Raw genomic sequence first — 27,346 nt, 5'->3', positions numbered from 1 at the left:
CTTCGGTTCCATCATCTATAAATCGCAAATAATGTCACGTTGACCACGTAGGATTTTTGTTGTTAAATTGACATTTATTGAGCTACAGCTATTAATATTTCGGTGCATTGAGCCATGTCAATGCACCGGCATGGGCTTAGACTATGGGTTTATGTGCATTTATTTAATCCATAACAACCAAGTAAACCAAGTACTATTTTTAATGGCATTTTACAGCCAAGGAGACCCAGGCACAGACGGGTTAAATCTAGAGCCCCACAGCTAGGGATCCAACCCAGACAACGTGGCTGCTGAGCCTGGCAATGTTATTATGCGATTAGCCCTGTGCCTAGCACATAGTAAGAGCTCAATAAATCTGTATGGTGCTAGTGGCTGTTATCAGTTCTCGGCAGCAGCTGCTCCACGATTTCCACTTGTGAAGAGTATAGGGTAGCCAGTTTACTGGAAGCAGCAGCTAGGGAGAGCTTGCATAGCAACCACAGTTTTCTGCTTAGCAACCATAATGCTCACTTAAATTGGGAGGCTTAGAAGAGCTGACAGGGCCTGTGGGGGAGGGGGAATTAGCCGGCCACCCCTAGGCAAGCCACTTTGCAGCGGAAACTGCACGCAGCCCCTGCAAGGCGAGCTCTCCCCACCGAGCCTCCCTGTGAGCCGTTCCTCCTGACGCGCAACCCCCCTCCCTTTTGAAGCAGATGGTTCCTCCCGTTGTCCCTGCTCTTTCAGTTTCCGCGCTCTGGAGTCACAAAGCGCGGGGTCACGTGGGCGGGCCGTGCGCTTTGTGACGTCAGCCACCCCGCCTCTCGGCCCGCCTATCCGCGCACGCCAGCCCCGCCTCGCGCGCGCCGCCCGTGCAATCCCTGCTTAAGAGACCCCGCAGTGGGGCGCTCGTCCGAAGCCAGGCCGCGTCCGCCATAGTGCCTGGCTTGGAGGTTTCGCCGCCGCTCGGTGAGGGCCCCCGAGCGGCAGGGGGCAACACAAAAAGGGAGCCGGAGAAGCCTTAGCCGCTGCCCGGCAGCTTGCGGGCGTGTTCTCACGGTTCCGGGCCTCAAGGCGACGGAAACGAAAGGCGAGCGAAGCGCGGAGGATCCGGCGAGAGGAAGCGTCAGGGAACCTCGGCGGTGTCCCCAGGGTCCGCCGAAGCCACCCGGCCGCCGGCTGGGGCCCGGGGTGGTGAGGAAGTGCTCCGAGGCCTCCCCGAGGCCTAGCGCCGGCTTTGTGTCCGAGGCGGCGGCGGCGGCGGCGGCGGCGGGGGGAGGCGGAGCCGGGGGCGGCCTGCGGGAAGGCCTCTCCTCCGCCGACCGCGCGTTTTCGGCCTAGGCCGCGGGGCCGCTCGTGGCCTCCGGGGAGCAGGCGCCAGGGGTTTGTGTGCGGTGGGGGCCTGGGCCTGGGCCTGGGGAAGCTGACGCCGGTCGTCCGGAAGCCAGGAGGAGGCGTGAGGCCGCTCGTGGACTCCGGGCCTAGGCCCTCTCCCCTCAACCTTCTCCCGGGGCCTGGGTCACCCCAATCCACGGAGAGAGAGACCCGCCGGGAGGTGCGGCCGCGCTATGGACCCCTGACCCCGTGGGGTCGCTCGGACTCTTAACGTGTGGACTGACCGCTACTGACTGCACCGCCTACCCCCCCGTCTCTGCCGGCCCCTTAGCATGAGCGAGGGGGACCCAGCCCGGTGACATTGTGCCCGTTGGCGGATTCTCGATTTCCCCTCTTCCCCGTCCTCGTCCTCCTCCTCCCCCATGAAGTGATTCTGAGTATCGGGAGGGCTCTGGATTATTGTTCTGACGAACCCCTGCTTGTGGTTGGGGGGTATTTAATCTGAGGCCTTAGGGTCCTTCGGTGTCTTTGAGTGTTTTGTGTGTACATATTTTGCTCTTAAAGTTTATAAATATACGTATATTGAGAGTGTCCACGTCTCCTCGCTGAACCTTAGGAATCCCTTGGCACCATGTCCTGTGTGCATTATAAATTTTCCTCTAAACTCAACTATGATACCGTCACCTTTGATGGGCTCCACATCTCCCTCTGCGACTTAAAGAAGCAGATTATGGGGAGAGAGAAGCTGAAAGCTGCCGACTGCGACCTGCAGATCACCAATGCGCAGACGAAAGAAGGTAAGGGCCGCTTGGTCTTAAGATATTTGGTGGCTGGAGAAAGATACTAGCTAGAAGGTGCTTGGCAGGAAGCTAACCGCCATTATGTCTCTAGTGGGACTGTTCGTTCTAGTACTTTGGATACAACTTTCATTGATAGCCAAGGTTTGCAGCAGCTGGCCTTGGAGTTTCACTGTTTATTTTATTTCTGCATACTTGGGTCATCTGTAACAGGCTAACCCAAAACGTGGAAGCCTGATTATTCTTCTCGCTGTTTTTTAAAATGAGAGAGGGAGGAGAGGGGGATAGCTATCTAGACTCTGAGTGCTTGTCTTAGGGCGTTTTCTGACGTACTTTCCATCAGGAGGGCAGGAGAGCCTGTGCAAGGCTTGTTTGTTCAATCAGCAAAAAAAAAAAAAAAAAATACAATTTTCTAACCTAACAACGTTGTGGAGTTCGATGGCAAATTTTATGTCCTGCCTTCCTCCCTCCCCGCATTTTTTTATTTGGAGTTGCTTGCCTGTGTTGTGGAGAAGAGATCTGAACTTTAATATTTTTGAGGATTTAATCAGTATTGGAATTGTTTTTGGATCTTGAAATGTTCTGATGTCACCGCTCTTGTCTTACGTGTCAATTCCAGAATTAGTAATACGGCAATTAAGTAGTTAAACTCCCAGTTCATCACATTACTCTTAAGATTTATCAATTCGGTGAAGATCAAAAGTACTGATTTTTTTTAAAAGTAGTAGTTGCTAGATTTTATATGACTGTTGATACTAAGGTACTGAAAAATAGGCTGCTACCATAGAGTACAAATAAGCCACTGATAAGAATCGTTAGATTCTTTCTCCTTTTCAAAAGTATTTGATAATATTGGGAACTTAACAGTAGATAAATGTGACAAGTAGTCTTTCCTGACTCTGAACTTGTTTTGGTTTCTTTTTCTCAGATCAGTAATGCTGATGTGTATTTTTTAGCAGTTTGAGAAGAAGTGAAGTTACAATTAGGTTAGGATATTTTTTTAGTCACTAAATTTTTATCACACTTAAGGTGTGACATGGATTCTTTTAGTTGAAATGGGAGGTCCCCCACCTCCAGCCTGTAGTTTAGGTAGAGTAAATCTATGTAGAAGACCAGTTTTCCATTTACAATGCAGACCTAAGTATAATTGTATTAGGTTAAGGAACAGCAGTGCTGGCATATCATGACTCAAAAATATTAAGGAAGAATTTATTTGCTCTAATGATATTATGTGAAAATACTGTCTGCTTCCCCACCTTTTAAAAACAAGTGTCATACCCTTTGATAATTGGAGCTATGTGTAATCCTCTGCCTAAGGAGAGGAAAAACTGGTGGTGGTCATGAACAGTTGAGAAATAGCTTTATTTAAGTGCCTCACAAGCATCCCTTAACTACAACAGTCACATTTCACAGAACAGATGGGTTTATAAGAAGTTTGGGCCATCTTGATATATTGAGTATTTATGAATGAGAGGAGAGACAATATGAATGGAATTAAAGGATATTAAAGGCAATTTTAATTGTCATATATTCAGGTTTCATATTTTACTGGAGTATTACACAATTGAATCATTAGGGCTAGGCGTTATCCATCTTTTCGACCCAACAATTGAATGCAACTTTTTTTTTTTTTTCCTGAGACAGAGTCTTACTCTGTCACCTAGGCTGGAGTGCAGCGGCACCGTCTCAGCTCACTGCAACCTCCACCTCCCTGGTTTGAGCGATTCTCATGCCTCAGCCTCCCAAGTAGCTGGGACTACAGGCTTGCGCCACTACACCCAGCTAATTTTTGTATTTTTAGTAGAGATGGGGTTTTGCCTTGCTGGCCAGGCTGGTCTCGAACTCTTGGCCTCAAGTGATCCACCCACCTGGGTCTCCCAAAGTGCTGAGATTACAGACATGTGAATGCAATTTTAGACTGGGTAAGTTATAGTTGAAAGAATCCTGTCCAGAAATTTGAGAGTTTTGTGACTTTGTGTAACCAATTTTTTTTTCCTAGTCCAGGAAATAAATGATAACGTAATTCAAACCCAGAAAGCCAGGAATGTGTTTTTGCCCAGCACATTTTCTTTTTTATATTTATGTGAACTGCCTTTTATTGGAGAAAGCTTTGATGTTCAGTTTGTTAAGAAAAGGGAGCTTTGAGGGAGAAAATGTGTATTTTATGCAGTCCTCAAATTAAGAGAGAGATATTGATGGTAGTTACTTAATCTACCATGTTTCTATAAAACATTTCCTTACAGTTTTGGAATTCTGTCCATGTTTAGGTCCCTTAAATTCCTTTTTTTTTGTGGGGGGGAGGGGGAACACATCCTCACAGGCTAGAGTATAATGGCACAATTTCGGCTCACTGCAGCTTCAACCTACCAGGCTCAGGTGATCCTCCCACCTCAGCCTCCCAAGTAGCTGGGACTACAGCCACACACCACCGTGCCCGGCTAATTTATTGTAATTTTTTTTTTTTTTTTTTTTTGGTAGAGATGGGGGTTTTGCCATGTTGCCCAGGCTGGTCTCCTGAGCCAAAGTGTTCTCCTGCCTTGGCCTCCCAAAGTGCTGGGATTATAGGCTTGAGCCACTGTGCCTGGCCTAGGACCCTTAAATCTTGATAAGACTAAAATGCTTGGGTCAGAATTCCATGGATTTTAGACAAGAATCCTGCTTGTTTCTAGACTATATTTCAAAAAGAATCTCAAGTAATCTTTGTTATATATGAGAAACTTTTCTACTTTTCTGCACACCGACCCCTAAAAAACAAAACATCCTTCGTTCTGAAATTAAAGTGTGAGGTTTGGAAGCTGAATATGAAGTGTTTATAAATGACCCTTATTATCTTTCTTACTCTCCATTTCTCGGATTCATTCTGTTTTTCATTTCGTCTATGCCTTTCATGTCTGGGGTCAAAAAAACTGGCAAGCAGAAAGGGTCTTTTGAAGCCAACAGACTACTTGTTAAGGAGGTATTTTAAATGAAATATCCCCCAAAGTGTCTTTATTACCCCTAGAAAGATACTTTGAGGGGTAAGAAATCATTGTAATTCAGGTATTTTAAAAGTCAGAACATCTGTTTTGAAGGGCATTGAGGCACCTTTTAGTTTGACACAGTACAGTGCTAATCAAATTAATAAGCTGTCTTAGAAAGCTCTTGTGAGTGCATTGAGTTGTTACATATTCAGAAACTTCCTGTCAGGTGTTTGACACTAAGTTTTATTTCTAGAATTAACTTTTAAAAAAATCTAGTCACCCCATGCTCTCAGTTTTTCTGACTCAAAGCTTCCTTGGAATTTGGGACTATCATGAACTGTCCAAGATAAAGATTATAGTCCTACATTGACATGCCTAAATCTAGGAAATTGCCTACCTCTAATTGAATACCTGTGAGATAGCACCTTCTACTTGAAGTATATAGAAAATAACCCTTGCCTGAACAATTTCATTTATAACAAGGAATACTATTAGCATTATGACTAAAAATAATTAATATTCATTAAAAGCCGAATATGCCTACATATGTGGTAAGCGTAATAATCGGAAGAACAGAGATAGTCACTTTGTGCAGACTAACTTTAAGTGAAGCAAGTAAACTTAATGGCAATAAAAAGGCCTGGTTGTGTGATTAAAGGAGATGGATACATTTTTGTATCTCTAGGTAATTTTTCTTTTTGGTAATTTTACAGATTCATTCTTTAGCAAATCTTTTTACCATAGTTAAGGTCCAGTTTCTTAATTTCATTCTTATAAAAGTATTGCAGATAGCCCAAGGAGTATAAAAATAGGATCCATTCATCTCCCTCTTGGTTTCCCCAGAAGGTGACGTCACTGTTTATCTGGTGACTGAAGCCAGGAACCCAGGGATTCCTCTGGCCTGATCCCTCTTTCTCCTTCATCTCCCCCATATTCGGTCCATCAGCAAGCTTTGTCAATCCTACCTGAAAACATTCTGTCCTTATTTCTCGCTCACATCATAACACAGGTCATCATTCTCTCTACCTGGATTTTTTAGTCGCCTGGTTTTTAGTCCCCTGGTTTCTACTCTTGTTCTCCTACAGTTGGTGCTCCACATTGATGCCACAGTAGTCTTTTTTTGAGACGGAGTCTCGCTCTGTCTGTCGCCAGGCTGGAGTGCAGTGGCGCAATCTCGGCTCACTGCAACCTCTGCCTCCGAGGTTCACTCCATTCTCCTGCCTCAGCCTCCCAAGTAGCTGGGACTACAGGCGCCTGCCACCAAGCCTGCCTAATTTTTTTGTATTTTTAGTAGAGATGGGGTTTCACCGTGTTAGCCAGGATGGTCTTGATCTCCTGACGTCGTGATCTGCCCCCCTCAGCCTCTCAAAATGGTGGGATTACAGGCGTGAGCCACCGCGCCTGGCCAGTAGTCTTTTTTTCTTTAACAAAAAGCAAATAATCACTTTGCTTAAAATCCTTCAGTGTCTTCCTGTTGCACTTCAAAACAAAATATAAATCTGTATGGTCTATACCTCTCTGTCATTCTTCTCTTTTATTTTCTTAGACTCTTCAAGCCGTTTCGTGTCATTTTTCCACATGCTTTTTTAATCCTCTGCCTGAAATAGTCCTCAATCAGTTTTTTTCCCTTATCTGGCTGGGTTCTCAGTCTTTAAGTATCCAGTAGAAGTTCCTCCAAGGGGCTTTCTTGGAATCAACATTCTATCTGAAGTTGTATTCCACTGTTAATTCCTTATTAGAAAACCATTTTCTCTTTATTCATAACGTCATAATTTAATTTTTAGTCTGTCTTCCTCAGTAATAATTTCTGTGAGTGCAGGGATTATAATACTCAACTAATGTTTAGGGACTAGGAGAGACAGAATATCTTCATTCTGAATAACAGCTTTTTCGCCATTCACATGTTCAGCATTTCGGACTAAACTAAAGAATGACAGTGTTACTGAGATTTGGAGTTCCACAAAAGTAGAGGTGCTAGAGCCAAGAACCTGCTAATGATATTTGTTGTCCTTTGAAAAGAAGCCCTCTTAGGGCTTTGGATGTTTGTTCTGACAATATCAGTAATCTAGTTGCAAGGAACTTGTAGTTATTGTATTTAAGTTCATTTCCCATGAAATTTATATTTGAAGTTTTCTGATTCTTGGGTACTCACCCAAATCCCCAAATGGAAATTCGATTCTGTCTTTTTATTTACAGAATATACTGATGATAATGCTCTGATTCCTAAGAATTCGTCTGTAATTGTTAGAAGAATTCCTATTGGAGGTGTTAAATCTACAAGCAAGACATATGTTATGTAAGTATCAAATCTCATGTATTTCTCAAAATAGACTTGTTTTTTAGTTTTTTTTAATTTTGTGAGAAAAAACTGTATTTTAGAACTGAACTCATTACTTTAACCTTAATGAATACATCTTCTCAAGACTGTGAGGATAGTAGGTTTCTTTGTTCGTTTGTTTTTGATTTCCTCCCCCAGTTAAATTGACTTAGCCTGTGGTGAGAGGGCCATTATTAGGAAAAATTTTTCTCCATATGGCCAGTATTTACAAATACAAGAAAGTGATATTCAAATTATTTCTGTGCCTTTCTTTGACTACTTTTTTGTGGGGGTTCCTTCAGTTTTCTTCACCACAAAAATTTAGTGTTGTAGACATCGGTCCTAAATATTTTGACAGCATCAAGAGTATTCAGTAATGCTAACGTTTACTCTTTATCAATAAGGGGCTTTGGCTGAGAGGCATAAAGTATATAGGATTTATAATCATAGGCACTGAAATCAGGCTTAGATTTGACTCCATTTACTGCTTCATACCAGTTGTGTGACTTTGGACCTTGGGTAAGTCTCTGTGCCTCAGATTTCCTCAAAAATAAAATAGGGACGTGAGTACTTAACTCTAGAGGGTTGTAAGAATTAAATAGTGTCTGGCACATGCTAAATGCACATTATTGGAGTAGGAAGAGAACAGTCTCACAGCTAGTCCAGAGCTGATATTCACTAACCTGGGGCAGGATTAAAACCTTATATCCTTAACTTTCTCTGCTTTCTTGCAATTTCAGTAGTGATAGCAGAACTATAATATGTGAAAAGGGCAGCAACATAGGTTATTTAAAGAGTAGGGATTTTCACTTAGAATTAGGTAGTATTGTTTGAAATTGGAACAAATTATTTTGAGTCAATGAAAAATTCTAGAATTTGCCAGTGCTGGGGAATGGAAAGTGTTCTTGAAATTAAGGTAAAAATAAAGTCATTTCTTGGAGCTTTACCTCATGTGGACAAGTATTCTAAGATTTTTCTCATTAGTTTGTTGTAAAGTTATATTCCATATCTTAACACTTAGAGGTCCTTTTGTGCAGTATCTTCCATATAGTAGCTCCTTTAAAAAGCTGAATACTTTCTTGTTGTTAATTGCCAAGTGAACTTTTAATGGTATGTGTTCTTAACTTTAAGTGATTCTAAGAATTTTATATGTGTGTGTGTGTGTGTGTGTGTATTTTTTTTTTTTTTTTTCCTGAGATGGAGTCTCACTTGTTGCCCAGGCTGGAGTGCAGTGGTGCAATCTTGGCTCACTGTAGGCTCCGGGCTCAAGCGATTCTCCTGCCTCAGCCTCCCAAGTAGCCAGGATTACAGGTGCCCACCACCAAGCCTGGCTAATTTTTGTATTTTTAGTAGATACTGGGTTTCACCATGTTGGCCTGGCTGGTTTCAAACTCCTGACCTCAGGTGATCCACCTGTCTTGGCCTCCCAAAGTACTGAGATTACAGGCGTGAGCCACTGCACCCAGCCTAAGAATTACAAACTTATGGGGAGAATTAATTCCTACAATCCAGTGTGAAATTTTACTTTAATTTACCAAGTGCTTTTTAAAAAATGGCAAACATTTTCTGTAGATTTTTTGATAGAAACTCAAGAATTATTTGAAGTACATAGCAAAATAAGTTGCCTTTTACACAGAATTATATGTTAATATACAATATATGGGATTCTGTTTGTAATTTGCCTCATAAAACGCATCTCAGGTTTTTTTTTGAGCAAATACTAGAAAATCAAAGCTCAGTTTTTTTTTTATCTCAAATTCCAAATTATACACACACCTAGAAACTCCTGTTAGATGCTAACATTTCTCTGTAGTCAAGATACCTTAAACTTTAAGCATTAAAAGGCTATAATCTAGCAACTCAACTCCTTCCTCTTTCCTGTGTGGATTAAAATAATTTCTTTTGGGGTTTATGTTTTTTAAACATCAAATTGTCCAGTTCTACACGGCCATTTAAGTTCTTTTAATTAAAATACTCTGATATATATTGTGTTTTTCTGGGAGTGAGAATTTTTGTGCAGTTTTTTTTTTTTTCTTTTTTTAAGAGATAGGGTCACTATGTTACAGCCCAGGCTAATCTCAAACTCCTGGGCTCAAGTGATCCTCTCACCTTGGCCTCTTGTTCAATCCTTGATTATTGTTTTGAGACATTTGAAAAATGAAAATAGCTATCAGCCTGGCCCTCCAGATTTGAAAATTAGTTTTGGGAGCACAGCAATTTCTCAGGGATCCAAATTACAAATGTTAACAACAGTGGTCTTCCTGATGTGTGAAAATTTATGCATTCAGAAACTGGGAAATTATATAATTTAAATTTTTCAGTTTATTAAGAATAAACTACATTTCTAAACATAAAATCCCTATACTACCTTTGAGAAAACATTTGTTTTAAGTGGCAAGGTACACCTATTTTCGAATTCCCTAGTATGGAATTTTTTTCCAAACCACAAATCTATCTTAAAACTGCTCAAAGGTGGTAAAGATTAATCAGAGTAATTTATTCATTCAGAAATTGGCTGTTGTTAAATATTTATACCAAAGGAAAATTAGGTTCCTAAAAATGTATTATTGAAGATAATGTGTTAAAATTTATTAGCACAAAAATTCACAAATAGCTAATTTAATTTTTGTTTTTATTTTGTGTTTTAGAAGTCGAACTGAACCAGTGATGGCAACTACAAAAGCAGTATGTAAAAACACAATCTCACACTTTTTCTACACATTGCTTTTACCTTTATAATGTAGCAGTGAAGTAAATCATTTTAGAACTTAATATCCAACTGATCATAGTACATATTGTAAATAAAATGTATTTTGATGACAGCTCAGTTGAATATGGATATATGTGGCATCACTTGCACACTTATTTTGTAGAAATGGGTAATTTGTGCCCATAACACTGTTTCATATTAAATATGATAGCATTCTCCCTGTATGACACTGTGTTGTACAGTTAATGTATGATCCTTTTTAGATGGTTTAGGTTTTACACTAAGGAACATGATGACATGTTCTACATTTGTCTGTCTATAGTTAGTATTTTGTATGTATGTACAGGCTGTTGTGTGCTTTTTGTTTCTTGCAATAAAAAATGTTTGGAGTGTATATTTTGCCATTTTCACGTTGTATCACTTAGTTTTTGTTAGTTTTTTTTTTCCTGCCTGATTTATGGCTTCCAAAAACGCATTAGCAACATGCAAAGCTTATATTAAAGTTTGATGCTTTCTCCAAGTTCAAACACATCATAGAAAAGAGCTTTCCAGAGACCATTGATGCAGCTTTATGATTTAGTCTTGCTTTATTTGGCATTTTGAGCTCCTTCTTTTGTTTACATCTGTACTATAAAGTGAAACCTGAATCTGGGGCCCCCTATGAATATATAAATGTCTTAGTGATTTTTAGTTTATATAAATTGATTATATTGTTTTCAAAGTTTAATGAGATCTTCCACTTCTATCTAGTTAGTGCAGATGTCCAAATTAAAATATTTCCCTCTCATAAGATACTAAAATGCTGCGTTAATTGTAGGCCATTGAAAGCTGTACCTTATCAGAGGTAACTCCCTTAACCAGGATAACTGGTTTGAAGAAAGTTAAGCTTAATTTTTGTAATCACAGATTAACTTAATTTGTGATACCATTTTAACTTTGAGCTCTTAAGTAAAAAGTAGCAGCATTCCTAAGTTGTGGGGTGAAGCATCTGTTTCATAACACAAGTCTATCATAATTGGGTTCTGTAAATGTAATGGTTCTCTAAACATTTTAATGCCCAGGCTTGATATTGTACACAATACAAGATGTCTAAAATCTTCCTTTAGAATTCAAGGGTATTGCTTGCTATTTCACATTATATACTTTTTAAATACTATTGCTCTTTGTATATGAGGCATTTCACTAACCTTGGATCATTGGATCTTAAACATGATAATATAGAATATCTGAACATTGGACTTGTTCTTTAGAGTATATGGCCTTTAGTTCTTGTGGAACTAAATACAGTGATTCTAAGATCAAAAGTCTTAGTGTTTGGGGTTTTTTTTCCTCTTTTTGGATATGGGGTTTTTTTTTGTTGTTTTTTTTTTTGTTTTTTAAAGCATAATGCTGTAAAAACTGTCCAAGCTTATGTTTTGCTGGTGATTGGTTTAAAACTGATTTTTATGTATCCAAATGGTAGCATAAATTAGATTGACTATCCTGGTGACTGTAGTAGTTAATGTAACACATTTTGTATAAAGTACAGTTTATATAGTATTTAAACTAATTCAGATAAAGTTTTATTTCTTGAAAACAGTTATTTCTTTTTTGTTTATTAGCATGTGTATAAACACAAATCACATGTTCATAAATAAAGTTAACATTCTTTTAGCCTTGTGTGTTCCGGCATGTCTGTATTACATTTATAAGAAGCAGTTTATTTAAGCTTATTTAGGTTTCTCTTTTCTTTTCTTTTTTTTTTTAATACTTCAGAAGTGGCTTTAATTTTTAGATAGAATTATCTGAAATAGAGATACTAGATACCTTGTTGTCCCCATCATTTATTTGCTTGGGGTACATTTGCTGGCATTTAGGATGAGAATATATTCATCAAGCATAATTAGTGCCCATCTTAGAAGATTTAGAGTCACGTGGATTGTACACATTCACAAAAGCAAAGTAAATTAGAGGCACTAAGCCAAATTTTTCTTATCCTGATTAGTAAAGTAAATGTATAGTTTTGGTAACGGAAGCGAACTCTAATCAAGGATGGATGGCTGTTTCCATATTCCCCATTCTTGTTTTTAGTCATCCATCCATGTTGATACCCCAAAGCTGGATGTTTTTCTTGCTAACTAAATATCAGAGTTGCATTTTACAGGATTCTTTAACTTCAAAAAGCTAGTATAATTGGCATAAAAGATTTTAGAACCTTGCTCCCCAAAACAAGACCCCTAATTAGGTACAGGGAGGTGGGTTAATTTTAATGTCTACAGTCTGCATCAGTCAGTTTTGTGAGGACTTTAAGTGGCAGATTTTTTTTTACCATTAGTATCTTACCAAGAGTCACTATTTTTATTGATGTTTAGTAATACAAATTCCTAATCATTTTTAAACCATTCTTTGTCAACATTTTTTGCTCATTTCTTAACACCTTGCTATATGTAGAAAACATTTGTTTGCTTTTCTAAATTTGAGTAAATTTGACTTCTTTGTAGACTATAAGATATTTAGGGGCAATAGTCATTATTTGGTGGTAAAAAGGTGATTTAGGTGCATCCAGTTGCATATCTAAAACCACTTCAAAGTCAATAAATATATAATACTAATAAGTTGGCAGAAAGCTTAAAAGCACACAAAAGCCCAGCATGAAAACAAAAAGGATACTATATCTTGAGTGCTAGGAGTGGGAAAATTGTTTTTTTCTTCTTAAGTTTTTTAGTTCCAGTGGTAAGGAAGTTAATATAATTGTTTTCTTTCCAAGGAAATCATCAGTATTTATATTCTATTCTAGATAGTAATGGGCTATTTTTAAAGACTATTTGTTTTATGGGTTAGAAATGTAGTATAGATGATGGTTGACAGCAATTTGTCTAGTCCTTGTTACTTAAATAACTCCTGGTTGGTATAAAATCTTTAAAATAGATTGAGTAGGTCAGGACTTATTTCAGATAAAAAGAGATAGGTATTATTTAGAGGTTTTTTTCTACTTAACCACTTGAGATTAGTTCTTAAAGGAAAAAAATACTTCAAAGCTGGACAAAAATGATAACCCATTGGAAAATTATGTAATTATGCATTAAGTTATGGGGTTAGTGCATCGTGAGCTCTTTTATAGTCAGTTCCTTAGTGTGGAGCAATTTTTGTCTGAATAAACATCCCAGTAATATCTATCAAACTAACTTTTAAAACCCTAAGATATTTGTGAGATGTGTCTTATATTTAGCCAACATTATTTTTTATTTACATTTATTGAATCCCTACTGTGTGGGCGTTGGCTAAGAACTTCATATTGAGACTGGTTACATTTGTCTTTGGGGATCTTAAGTCATGTTGCTTTTATTTTAAAACTTTTAGTTCTCTGGAACATAGAATACCTGATGAAGACTTTTTTCTTTGATCCAGACATCTTGTTACATTCTCCATTTTAAATGAAGAGTTCTGACCTTACGACATGTTAACTAAGCAACCCACTTACTACATAGGAAGCTGTAGGGAAATCATATCTTCAGGATTGTTTGCTAAAGATTTTTTCAAAAACTGATATTAAAATCATTTCAGAGGATCAAATGAAAAAAATTAGTGTTCAATTTAAAATACATTTTTATTTTTATTTTATTTTGAAAGAGAAATGTTTTATTCCTCTTTGCACAGAACAATTTATGAAGGTGGCTCTCTCCTGACTCCATACATCTTTTACACAAAGATGCCTCTTCAAATATGCCCAGTTATCTCCCCCACTTCAGTGTTGGAGAATTGGCAGTTAGTGAGTGGGACAGAATGCTTAAGACTCATTAAAATACATTTTTAAAGCCCTCTTATATCCTTTATATGTACACTTGCTCTGTGTGATTAAATTAACTTTCTTCAAATATTAGAGTCCATCATAATAAGTGACAGCTCTGTTGGCCTTCTCCTCAGGGTGCCGTTGTTTTCCTTTTTTTTGGCTTAACATCTTTGCCCTGATAAAGCTGTGGTTTCTTTGACAAGAAGATATTCTTACTCTTTGTATGAGAGAATAAACAAACTTACTCAGACTGAAGAGTATGTTTTCAAAAATTAAAGAAGTAGCAATTATATGGGAGCTGTTATTTATTAAAGCAATTATCTGAGCCCTTAAAGGGCTGTTTGTTTTTACAATGTTATATAATGGCCTTGCAGGAAAATTCGATTTCTTATTCTCTCTTCCAGTGTACATTGTCTTGAGTATTGTCACATTTACAGACCGTAGAGAGACATGGGACTCCTAGTATTCAGTCAACACTCTGAACAGATTTTCTGTGTGATACATTTTTTTCCCCATTTTTTCATTTTAATTGAGTCCCCTCTTCCTCCCCTCCAACTGATAGCTTTTTATAACTGTGTGAAATATCTAGAGAATAATGAAGTAGGCTGAGCTACATTTTCAAGCTTAACATAACATTCTTTAGAAAACTAAGAAAATGCCCAATATTTCAACATTAAGTGTCAATAGGGGCTAAATGATCACTTTAAGATGTTTTCAGTTTGGAACTTGAATGTGTGTTTAATTTTTTGTGAACAGATTGATGACTCTTCCGCGTCTATTTCTCTGGCCCAGCTTACAAAGGTATATATATTCTTGAAAATATAAGTTTTTTTCTAACATCATATTTTTTTATGTGGAACGGTTTTTTAAGAGGGGTTGGGGGAGGATATATTTTGCAAAAGCATTGTACATATTATTACTATCCTGTAAAGAGTAGTTGCTGTTTTGAGAAGATAGGGGAATACTTTGTCAGCCTCAGCGTATTGGAGTATTGTTCATCTTCAAGACAGAAGAAACACTTGAAGCTACACTTAATTATTTTTTTTCCCTCATACATTTTGTTTAATTATACATTGGAAACTAACAAGGTTCTGGAGGAATTTCCTAGTTTTGGCTATAAATTATGTGGACCTTTTTTAAGCAGCCAAAACAGAAGATTTCCTTTACACGGACGATTGCATGGTTATTTCTTGAATATTTGACTTGATCCCATGAAGGTCAATATTTTAAATGTGATGCAGTTGTTTCTTTATGCTATAGACTTGTAGTCTGTCTGCATTAGAAAAAGTTTTGAACAACCTAATTTGTTTGAACACAGACTACATGAATTGTGTAAGTGTGTAAAGCTGTTTGCAGGAATATACCAATGTGTATGTTTGGCAGAGGGGCAAATTGTTACCCTCTGAATCACTGTATATGCCATGTTTTGCGATAAGATTGCTTGCATATTCTGCTGAACAATGTGTATCTTCTGTTTGGGAAAGCACTAGTGATGGATTACTTTTTAAAGCAATACATTTAGCTTGCAAATTGTGCCTTTAAAAAAAAAAATAGGCAGACTTTTGAGGGCCAAGAAGGAAGCTATCCAGTTTTCCAAAAATCCTTTTTCCCTGCTATCAGAAATGTGAAACCAAATTTAGCAACCAAGATTAATGAAAAGATGGGTTTTCCATTAGTGCTGTCCCTGTCTTGTTCTTGGCTTTGTTATGTCCTTTCCCCTAGACTGTATCCCGACAAAATGTCCTAGTAACAAATTGCTTTTTAAGCTCCTGTTCTGGGAAAACTAGCATTAAAATTGATTATTCTAAAACATAAAGTGGACTAAAGCCATCCTATTTTATAATTTTCTAATGCAAAGTGGTTTAGTATAGAGTTAACACTTAGAAGTTTATAGTTTACTGTTTTTATTCTTATGTACTGTAAGGACCATATTTGAGTTTTTGGTCTATTCCTACCATTGTTTCTTTGTGGGGAGGAGTTGGGGAGGTTTGGGGGATTGGTTTTTTTTTTTTTATTGTTTTTTTAAACTACAGATATTTGTAAAACAATGTTTGGGTTCAAACAAATTAGTTGTTAAACATCTGTAATCCAGTTTTCTGTAAATGTTGCTGTTCTAAGCTCTGTTAATGTTAAGCATTCTTTGTATATAAAATTACAATAAAATGTTAAAACTGGTTGCTTGTTTTGTGGATGAATGTAAAGACAAACCCCAATGAATGGCTGATACGAGTGCTAAATTCCTGAAGATTCAACTTACTAGAAATCACTCCCTTAGACCCTGCTTATATCTGGACTTTGTATATCATACCTCAAAGATGAAATTCATAAAACTTATCTGAAGAGTTTAATTTAAAATTATAATGCTCAATGCACATCTTTTGCACTTGATTTGAAACTAACATCACTACCTAAAGAGCCTTCTACTTCTAATATCTGCTGCATAATATGTTCAGTCATTCTACCCCCATCCCTACCTCCACATTGTAAGTATAAATTACAGTCTTAATGCTCTGACACTTGAATTATTTTTAAAACATCAAGTGTTTCTATTCTAACTTACTATCAGTCTTTAACTTGTAGAAAAGTAGTATGCAAGTCTTAATGTAAGGTACAAACAGGGTCTAAGGTTTGAGTGCCCCCAGAATGACTTTCTTCAGCCTTGCAAACACCCAAACATCATGTAATTACCTAAGGAATTCCCAAGTGCCTCTTCCAGGTTATACATGTAAATAGCTGTTTTTATGCAAGGTTAGTTAGATACTGCTCTTTACAGGATGAGTGGTGTTGTCTTTGGCTGTGTGGTCTTAAATGTGTTTCTAATGTGTGTGTCAAATAATTACCTGTTAAACAGACTGCCAATCTGGCTGAAGCCAATGCTTCTGAAGAAGATAAAATTAAAGCAATGATGTCGCAATCTGGCCATGAATACGACCCAATCAAGTAAGTTCATAAATATTTTATACTAATAGGAACTTTTGGGGTGGGTTTTCCCCCCAATCAAAAGCACTATTTTTTCAGAGTCCTCCTATACATGTAATTTTTTTTTCCCCCCTTTTAGTTACATGAAGAAACCTCTAGGTCCACCACCTCCATCTTACACGTGTTTCCGTTGTGGTAAACCTGGACATTATATTAAGAATTGCCCAACAAATGGGGTAAGTTCAAAGCAGAAACTATGGTATACCTTACTTTTTTTCCTTTGGAATTGTTTCTTAGCTATCTTATTTTTCTTGGTTAATACTGCCTTCTGTAGACAATGGCAAATGAGCATGGTCTCTGGAGCCAAATTTGCCAGGCTTCAAATCTTGGTTCTGCCAATTAGCTGAGTTTGGGCAAGTTACTTGATCTCTATAAGCCTGTTTTTTCTTCTCTAAAATGCAGATAAAATAGTACGTACTTCACATAGCAGTTACAAGGATTAAATGAGATCACATATGTAAAGCACTACAAGTAATATAGTAAGCACTGTATAACAGCTAATTTATTAAATAAAGGTAACTGCTTTTTCTCTTCCTCCTCCTCTTCCTTTTTCCTCTGAATAGGATAAAAACTTTGAATCTGGTCCTAGGATTAAAAAGAGCACTGGAATTCCCAGAAGTTTCATGATGGAAGTGAAAGATCCTAATATGAAAGGTGCAATGCTTACCAACACTGGAAAATATGCAATACCAACTATAGATGCGTAAGTATGCAAATTAGGTATGACCTGTGGTGACTCCAGTCAGTCCCAGGGTATAGTGTTTTAATCTTGGGCTTGTAACTTTGCTACTTGGATTCTTTGAGAACTTTGTATACCAAGGCCATTAGTCTCTACATCTTGCATTTCTGTGAGGCTGCAGTCTGCTCCATTTAAAGCAAATTTAAAATGGATTTGGGGATTTTTTGTTATCAGTGAGTGCCACTTCCCTTGTAGTCTTCTAATTTTTTCTTTTTCTGTCATTCCCTGCTTTCTTCCTCATTCACATACATACTCCCACATAATCTTACTATATATGCTAGTTGCATTTTTAAGTGAACAAAACAGATTGTAATCATTTTGAGAAACAGGAGGCTTAAGAATAAAAGCTCTGCATGATGCTGAGGCAAATTTAAGTGTCAGGCATAAAAAATACTGAAGTAGCTTGAATAAGTTTGGATATGCCATGTGAGTCTTAAGATTCTCAAGTAAGGTTTATTTTATAAACCACTAGTTCAGATCAACTATAGCTCTATGAAATACCTTAATGCCTTTTTTTGTGGGGGGGGGGGGGCCGAGTCTCACTCTGTCCCTCAGGCTGAAGTGCAGTGGCACAATCTCAGCTCACTGCAAGCTCCACCTCCCAGGTTCACACCATTTTCCTGCCTCAGCCTCCCGAGTAGCTGGGACTACAGACGCCCGCCACCACGCCTGGCTAATTTTTTGTTTTTTTTTTTTTAGTAGAGACGGAGTTTCACCGTGTTAGCCTGACCTTGTGATCCACCTGCCTCAGCCTCTCAAAGTGCTGGGATTACAGGCGTGAGCCACCACGTCCGGCCCTTAATGCCCATTTTTAATGTGTATTCAGATTTTATATTATGAACCAGTTTTTAATGAAATGGACAGACATGAAAATTCAGTGGCAGGGTTCAACTAGATAACCTCTCATTTTATCTGCTTTTATTAATGTAGTCAGTTACTTTTTTGATTACCTTCAACAGTTGTGAACTCACATACTGTGCAACACAATATTAAGTGTTCTTTGGACTGTCGTTTTCTAACTTTGTTGAGCATAAGAATTTCCTACAAAAGTATGTTAAAAGACTGGCCAGGTAGAGTGACCTTGGGCAAAAAAAAAAAAAATCCTGGTTGCTCTGCCCCCGATTTTGATTTAGAAGTTATGTGGTAAGACCCTGATTCTACATTTTTACCAGGTTGTCCAGGAGATTGTGAAGTTAGGGGATCCTCAGGGCATCAATTTACAGAATAGGTGTTCATGTTCTCAGTGAAAAAATATATACATATATAAGAACAGTTTTCCTCAGCTTCATGCTAGAAATATTATTGAAGTGTAGTGTAGTGAGCAGGTGGGGATGATGATGAAAATAGCTATGCCATAGAATGATATTGAAAAGATCTTGTGTTTTTGAATATGTACTTTAGCAAATAGTGTTTTCGTTCACAGATAAAAATGTTTTCCTAAACCCCCAACCCTGCTCACTTCCTCAACTTCACCCCCATTTTTTATCAGTCACCATCCTGTGTTTTTGTGGTTCATCATTGAACAGTCTGTTGTTATGCCGTTTCTAATTCAGAGACATTTCATAGATGTTTCCAAACAACTTTAGCTTGAAATTGATTATTTTTACAGACACAATTAAGAGCAGACCGCTTCATCTATGTTATGTAAAATTTTTAAATAAAAATTTGTTGGAAAAATTAATATCACCTGTAAACCCTAACTAATAATTAACTTCATTGCTTTTGAATGCTGAAATACAAATGCGCAATTGTGCCAGACACACAGCAAATACTGGGGAAAGATGGGAATCTAAATATTTTAAATGAAACTTTCACCCTCTTCACTAACACCACTGATAAGCAACTCAGACTCTTCTTCTGTTTCTTTTTCTATCCTCTGTTCTCCTCTTTTTTTCTTTTTTTTTTTTTCTTTTTTCTCTCTTTTGGGCAGTGGGAGACTCCTCTTTCACAAATTGGGAACAATGGGGCATAAGCAAATTGATACTTATTTCTGGAATCGTGGTGATGTCTATGGAGCAACTGCAACACAAATAACACACCTAAGGTACCCTACTCTGTACAGCCGAGATTCTTTCATTTTCAGCATTGAGATAAACACACTCTGTTCCTGAATGAAATAGAAAGGGTTTCTCTAGGGATTCCTGTGTTTTGCGAATTTGCCTGATTACAGAGAAGATGGGGGTGTAGTAGCAGTGGTGACAAGTCTGAGAATAGCTATTTTTATGTTTTAATACTATATTTAATGCCCAACATTTCTGCAAAATGCATTTCTACAAAAAACTGGACCTAGAATGTCTAATGAGGTGTTACTTTACATTTTTGTAACACAGATTTTGATCATTTAAGTCACTAATGCTTCTTAATTGACTGTAAATTGATTAACCTCTTTTAAAATAGTAATAAGTAGATCATGGGTTTTGGTATCTCATTTTATTAATTATTTGTGTGGTAATGACGTAATATTTCCCTTGAACTATCTTTCCTTAATTGTATAATGTCAGTACTAATTTTAATTTCCCATCTTGTGGCATTTACTCCAATACCTTCACAGGTTTGAGAGACTTTTGGGATATGGAGAAGGGGAGATTTTTTGGGAAAAAAATTAAATTTTTTTAGGGGGTGAAAAATGAAAAAAATAAAAATTTTCATTTTTATTTTTTTCAAGAAACTTGATAGAGTAGGAAAAATTGTGATTATGGTGTTATCTAAATTCAAGTCTTGTCTTTGTCACTTAAATAGAACTTTATGGCACAGAACATGTTGCTTTACTTCTGGCCATCAGTTCTTAAGAGTTATGGGTTCTAAGATCCTTTTATTGTTTTTATAGCATTTCTTTGCTTCTTTTTGTTATGCTTGTTTAGACTTTTGTGTCTTTGTTTAGGGTGAGGTTGTACATAATTATTCCCTTATTTTAGAAGATATGGTGCTTGTCTAAACTAATTTGGCATTGTGCTGAATTATGTGTTCCCCTTATGTTATAGTAGAACATGTAGCATGAGTACTCTGCCTTCTTAACAATGGTAAAACATGAAAACTTTCTTTTACAGAGAAGCATATGCAATTGGGAAGAAAGAGAAACCTCCCTTCTTACCAGAGGAGCCATCTTCTTCCTCAGAAGAAGATGATCCTATCCCAGATGAATTGTTGTGTCTCATCTGCAAGGATATTATGACTGATGCTGTTGTGATTCCCTGCTGTGGAAACAGTTACTGTGATGAATGTAAGAAATGCTGAATCTTGGAAGATGTATATTTTAGAATATTTGTATTTACTTGGAACGGCTCTTCCCAACCTCATATATTTTAATAATAAAATAAATAATGTTGATCACAAGTGTTGATCAATGAGCATTAAGTAGTGAGAAGTCTGTTTTTGTTGCTGTATCTTTTTTAAACAATAACCTCTTTGCCCTTTTAAATTCTAGAATTGACCGCTTTCTGTACCTTCGTCAGGGTGACTATACTGAGGTGTTTTTCTTAATATAGACTTTTTGTTTCCTGTATATTTTAAGTGGTATCCAGAATTTTAAAACTTTTTTTGGGCCTTAGATAATTCTGGAAATATTTTTAAGTGGTATCTAAATCCTTTTCCTGGATTGTGAATAGCTTATCCTAATATTTCTAAGTGTATTAAGACCTGATTCCTGTAGACAGTTTTTTTTTTTTTGAGACGGAGTCTTGCTGTCTCCCAGGCTGGAGTGCAGTGGTGCAATCTTGGCTCACTGTAAGCTCTGCCTTCTGGGGGTTCACGCCATTCTGCCTCAGCCTCCCAAGTAGCTGGGACTACAGGCGCGGGACTACAGGCGCCCGCCAGCACGCCCAGCTAATTTTTTGTATTTTTAGTAGAGACGGGGTTTCACCGTGTTAGCCAGGATGGTCTCGATCTCCTGACCTCGTGATCCGCCCACCTTGGCCTCCCCAAGTGCTAGGGTTACAGGCGTGAGCCACCGTGCCTGGCCTCTGTAGACATATTTATTACCCAGCATTTATCATGCAGTTGTGACTTTTTAAATCACTTATATTAGCACTTAGTTGTTTCCTGCCACTTATCCTAAGTTTGTGCCTTCTTACACAGAAGAAATCAGTGTTACCTGAAAATTTGCTCAAGCCTGCTCTGGCCTTTTTCATTTTTAAAGGTAGTTTTGAAATATACAGTCCTCATACACATGGTTCTGCATCTGCAGATTCAAAACCACAGATCATAAATATTTGGGAGGAAGAAAACAGTAAAAAATAATATAATAGTAAAGACTAATACAGATTTGAAAATAAGAGTATAACAACTATTTACATAGCATTTATATTGCAGCAGGTATTACAAGCAATCGAGATTATTTAAAGTATACTGGAGGATGTACATAGTATTATATGCAAATACTATGCCTTTGGGGCAGTTGAGAGACTTGAGCATCTACAGATGTTATCTTCAGAGGGTCCTGGAACCCATCCCCTTTGGATACCTGTAAATCTTTATTTTTTGACCTCTTCAGTGAAGACCAAGGTCAAGAAGAGGTTGCTAAAGACTTGTTTCAGATTATATCTTAGATTTAACATACCACTTGGTATTACTGGAGTTTTACTACATTGAAGCTTAATCTTCGTATCTGTAATTCAGTGTTGCTCCCACGTACTGTGCTGTAGGTCTCTCACTTCCTTGCCTGAATAAAAACCCCAAGTTAGCCATGTAAAATTTTTGTCTTTCTAGACTATCTTATATTTCTCTTTTGTTTTCTACAATATTCCAATTACTAGCTAAACAAAGAATAGTCTTTGAGAAAGAGTGCTTTTGCTCTCAATTAGGACATTTGTTTAAATGTGTCCTTTGTTAAAAAAAAAAAAAAAAGATGGAATGGGGGATCCTTGCTATTTTGCCCCAGGCTGGCCTTAAACTTCTAGGCTCAAGTGATTCTCCTGTCTCAGCCTCCCCAGGAACGGGGATTACAGGCACCTGACAGCGCACCCAGCTGTGACTTCTTTTTAGCATAGCATAGGTCATATAGAAAAGAGCCAGAGGAGTACCGTAAGATGAGAGATTTTACTTAAGTTTCTTAATCTAAGAAATGATTAGCACAACATGCTTGGAAAATGGTAATGTAACTGAACAAATGTGGACCATCCTTTTAATTCATTTCGTAAACACTGAGTTCCTACTATGCTTTTATTAATATTTGAAATCTTATACATAGGTATAAGAACAGCACTCCTGGAATCAGATGAGCATACATGTCCAACGTGTCATCAAAATGATGTTTCTCCTGATGCTTTAATTGCCAATAAATTTTTACGACAGGTAACTATCTTTGTATCCATTTTATGAAAAAATTCTTTTTAATCTTTAACTGATTTAACTGTACTTCAGTGAATACTGCATAACATTTTTCTGCATTATTATGCTTGTTATCTGTAGGCTGTTAACAACTTCAAAAATGAAACTGGCTATACAAAAAGACTACGAAAACAGTTACCTCCTCCACCACCCCCAATACCACCTCCGAGACCACTGATTCAGAGGAACCTACAACCTCTGATGAGATCTCCAATATCAAGACAACAAGATCCTCTTATGATTCCAGTGACATCTTCATCAGCTCACCCAGCTCCGTCTATATCGTCATTAACTTCTAATAAGTCTTCCTTGGCCCCTCCTGTGTCTGGAAATCCATCTTCTGCTCCAGCTCCTGTACCTGATATAACTGCAACAGTATCCATATCAGTTCATTCAGAAAAATCAGATGGACCTTTTCGGTAAGTCTGTGTATTTTTCACTGTTAGAAACCAAATGAGGTCAATGATGTAGTGTTTTATTGTTGGTTATCACTTTAACAGCTTTCTTAGTGGACCACTGTGCTCAGTAATGTGGGATGACTTCTAAGAAATGACTTAGTCTTATTGGGGGAAGAGGAAAACAAAGGTGATTGATTTGGCAAATGAGGATTAAGCATCCTGAGGTCAAATACTACACAGGTTGCCAACCAGCCCCTATTAAACGTTGAGTGTTCCATATACCATAACAGCTCTGAACTTAACAGAAGTGGGAGAATTCACTTGTGATCATAATGATAGTTTTGGATAGGAGTAGTTTTAAGTAGAACTAAGAACAGTTTGGATAGGTAGAGAAGAGGGGGTAAAAACACAGGTAAGTAGAGAAGTCAGGAATAGTGATTGTTTTGGAGCATAATTATTATGTAGGAGAATAGTGAAAACTCACAGCCTACCAATTCAGAAATGAGACTTTTGTCCATGTAGTTTAATGTCTCATAAATTCTTTAAAAAAAAAAAAGGTATAAGAGGCCCATTTCAGACACACTGAAGCAAAATCTTTAGGATGAGACCTTTACATTTACATTTAAGAAATTCCACTGATCTGGTGGAATTTATGTGGTTGATAGTGGAAATAGGCCCAGAGAGTTCTATGGCTGACCCAGGATTATCCTTTCAGTTTAGTGGTAGAACTAGAGCTAAAACTTAACTCCTAATCCTAGGGGGATTTTTGTCTTCATAGGCCACACTTTGATTTTCTTTAAGTTTTACTATTCTTGCAACTGATTTCTGTCATAACTATCGTATCTTCTTAAGGAGGGTCCTCCATTTTACTTTTCCACTTACATATAGAGAACTCTTGAAAGTTTCAGCCTTCTCTCACTTTCCTCAGAAGTATTCATCATCTTTGACTTAACTCATCTTACTGCAGGTGATGGGTAAACAGCAGCAAACTTTTTTACTCTTAATTGTCCATTTCTGGTGATTTTTAATGTATTATAATTTATGTTTTTTTAAGGGATTCTGATAATAAAATATTGCCAGCTGTAGCACTTGCATCAGAGCACTCAAAGGGAACCTCCTCAATTGCAATTACTGCTCTTATGGAAGAGAAGGTAAATTTTACTGGTGCTTTAATTTGGGATTTTTTTACAGCAGGGTTTTGTTTTTCTGGTTTTGTTTTTACTTCTTTTTTTTTTTTTTTTTCTAACTATTTCTGTTTATTTGTGGTTGTTTCTAAAGGGTTACCAGGTGCCTGTTCTTGGAACCCCATCTTTGCTTGGACAGTCATTATTGCATGGACAGTTGATCCCCACAACTGGTGAGTAAGAGCACTTTGGTTTAGACTTTTTTCCCTTTAAAAAATAATTTTAGCTTGATTTAATGTGCAATTTTATATTTACGTCCTGCTTTTATTTTTTGTTTCTAGGTCCAGTAAGAATAAATACTGCTCGTCCAGGCGGTGGTCGACCAGGCTGGGAACAGTGAGTAGATGTTTACAATAACCTTCAGATGATTGCCTGCAAACTAGATAATGGAAGGTCCAAACTAGGCAGCGGGTCACTGCTCCTTATTGTAACCTTTCATGTGCCAGATTAACATTTTTTATGTAAAATGTCAAAATTCAAGCTTACATGAGGGTTTTTTTAAATGAGCAAATATTTTCTAAAATACAAAATTTTAAAAGTTTTTTTCTACTTTCATATCCAGCAAATGGGGAACTTGACAGGACTTCAATTTAATGAATAGATAAGAATTACTTGAAAATTTATTTTAAATATGGTGTCAGTTATTTTCCTAGTAGGTTTAACTTTTTCTATCCTTAATTTGGATGATCAAACTGTGATTTGAGTACATAAATACATAATAAGATTAACATCTACTGAGCAAAAATTTTTTGTCTGAAATCTAGTTGTTCTACAGGATATGTTTTTTCCACCCTAAAATACAAAGAACTTTGATTTTCTCTGTGGGGTGTTTTATGGCATTGAAAATCAGCAGACTTGCTTAATGTATTTTTAGTTACATAATTATTTCTGTTTATATAATCCAATTGAAAACTGATATATTCTTAAAAGTATGGGTTACTAGCAGGATATATCAGTAGAAGGAAGATAGGATTTAAAACAGGTAGACTTGGGTTTGAATCCCATCTCCTTCATTTCCAAGCTGCATGACAGTGGTCTTGTGGTTTTACTCCCTAACATCCTTTCATCATTTGGATTTGGAATGACACTACCTACCTCAACATGTAAAATGACTTCATTGTGCCCAGCAGACAAAAGGGCTCTTTTCATTGTATATAACAATAAGTTCACAGAGTAATTTATAGAGTGCTAATTAAAATATAATACTACATAAAGTATTTTGAGGTCTAGTTATTGTTATGATACAGTTAATTGGTGGGGGAAAGTTAGTTTTAAGTAAATATAATATTTACTCAGCTCTCTATCTGAAACAAGTTTAAGAATTGGGGAGTAGGAAAAAGTTTTCAGAGTAGTTAAAATTGGTGTCTTAACATCTATGCATGGAAAGGTCATGTATTATACCCATGGAGAAATACTTGAGCCTATTTTTTTTTTCCTCCCACACAGTTCCAACAAACTCGGCTATCTGGTTTCTCCACCACAACAAATTAGAAGAGGGGAGAGGAGCTGCTACAGGTAGGCATGCTAAAAATCTTGGAAAATAATCATCTTATTTTATATATATATATCTCACCGAAGAAATTAAAGCACAGCAGTGGCAGGAAGGAAGGGGGTCATTTGTTTGTATTGTGCTTATCCCTCTTAAGTCCTGGGTAGTTGTCCTTAAAGAGGGCTAGAAAAGAATAAATTATATATTGTATCTTAAATGATGGTTTTTAAGACATTTTTAATATTCCTTCCCAGGGATTACTTTCTCCCTGTCAGCAAACAGCAGAGTATTGGCTTGCATTTATCCCCTTGGAAGTAGAAGAAAGTCATTAAGGCTCAAACAATATCTAAGATACCAATTTAATTTAAGATGAAAGTTAACAAGCTCAGCTCCCAACTGTGAATAAGAATTGCAGCTATTTGTCTTCTAGACTCCACTGTCCCAATCATCTCCCACCCTCTCTTTTCCAAAAGAAGAGACAGGAGATTGTTAGAGGCTCCTGCCCTAGTGGGCGGGTACAAGCGATATTAATCTAAGAAGTAAGAATCTTACTGTCTAGGTCAGGGGTCCCCGACCCTGGGCCACAGACCAGTACCCATCCTTGGCCTGTTAGGAACTGGGCAGCACAGCAGGAGGTGAACAGCAGGTGAGCGAGCATTACCACCTGAGCTCCACCTCTTGTCAGATCAGCGGTGGCATTAAGATTCTCATAGGAGCATGAACACTTTTTGTGAACTGTGTGTGAGAAGGATCTGGGTTGCACGCTCCTTAGGAGAATCTAACGCCTGATCATCTAAGGTGGAACAGTTTCATCCCGAAACCATCCCCCTACCCCGCTGCCCCCGTCCATGGAAAAAGTTGTCTTCCACAAAACAGCTCCCTGGTGCCAAAAAGGTTGAGAACTGCTAGTCTAGGTCATAATCACCACCAGGATAAAGGAGCCTCCAAAACTTCATATCAAGAGTTTTGGCCAGGCATAATGGCTCATGCTGGTAATTTTAGAGCTTTGGGAGGCTAATGGGGAGGATTGCTTGAGGCCCGAAGTTCAAGATTAGCCTGGGCAACATAGCAAGACTCTCTACCAAAAAAATAAAATAACCAGACATGGTGGCATGCACCTGTGGTCCCAGCTACCTGGGAGGCTGAGGCAGGAGGATCACTTGAGCTTAGGAAGTCAAGGCTGCAGTGAGCTATAACCACATCACTGCACTTTAGCCTGGGGGACAGAGTGAGACCCTGTCTCCAAAAAGAAGGAAATTTGGGATATCTTCTAGTGCTTCATTGCTAAACTTATGAAAGTTTACTATGTCATTACTGGATCACATTTTAAAAGAAGGTAATACTTATTAATTCATGGCTCTCTGAAAA

The 27,346-nt window shown here is 37.7% G+C and overlaps 1 protein-coding gene across 4 annotated transcripts in view; it reads left to right on the top strand.

Moving 5' to 3' along the window:
- Positions 1 to 857: 857 nt before the first annotated feature.
- RBBP6 (RB binding protein 6, ubiquitin ligase) overlaps positions 858 to 27,346 on the top strand; it is a 33,164-nt gene continuing 6,675 nt past the window's right edge. For 2 of the 4 annotated variants that reach the window (XM_055299148.2, XM_055299147.2), the window contains exons 1-15: positions 858 to 2,108; positions 7,265 to 7,364; positions 10,034 to 10,070; positions 14,621 to 14,665; positions 16,716 to 16,804; positions 16,923 to 17,019; positions 17,407 to 17,546; positions 19,513 to 19,626; positions 20,630 to 20,802; positions 22,768 to 22,871; positions 22,989 to 23,326; positions 24,360 to 24,456; positions 24,584 to 24,662; positions 24,771 to 24,825; positions 25,936 to 26,004. In XM_055299148.2, the coding sequence (XP_055155123.1) occupies positions 1,943 to 2,108; positions 7,265 to 7,364; positions 10,034 to 10,070; positions 14,621 to 14,665; positions 16,716 to 16,804; positions 16,923 to 17,019; positions 17,407 to 17,546; positions 19,513 to 19,626; positions 20,630 to 20,802; positions 22,768 to 22,871; positions 22,989 to 23,326; positions 24,360 to 24,456; positions 24,584 to 24,662; positions 24,771 to 24,825; positions 25,936 to 26,004 (1,703 nt within the window). In that variant the 5' untranslated portion in view covers positions 858 to 1,942. The remainder of the gene's footprint in view (positions 2,109 to 7,264; positions 7,365 to 10,033; positions 10,071 to 14,620; positions 14,666 to 16,715; positions 16,805 to 16,922; positions 17,020 to 17,406; positions 17,547 to 19,512; positions 19,627 to 20,629; positions 20,803 to 22,767; positions 22,872 to 22,988; positions 23,327 to 24,359; positions 24,457 to 24,583; positions 24,663 to 24,770; positions 24,826 to 25,935; positions 26,005 to 27,346) is intronic. The other 2 variants (XM_055299151.2, XM_055299149.2) reach the window with 1 other exon arrangement.

Source organism: Symphalangus syndactylus, chromosome 11 (genome assembly GCF_028878055.3).
Source record: "Symphalangus syndactylus isolate Jambi chromosome 11, NHGRI_mSymSyn1-v2.1_pri, whole genome shotgun sequence".
NCBI classification, from domain to species: domain Eukaryota; kingdom Metazoa; phylum Chordata; class Mammalia; order Primates; family Hylobatidae; genus Symphalangus; species Symphalangus syndactylus.
This window is presented reverse-complemented; position numbering and strand designations above follow the sequence as displayed.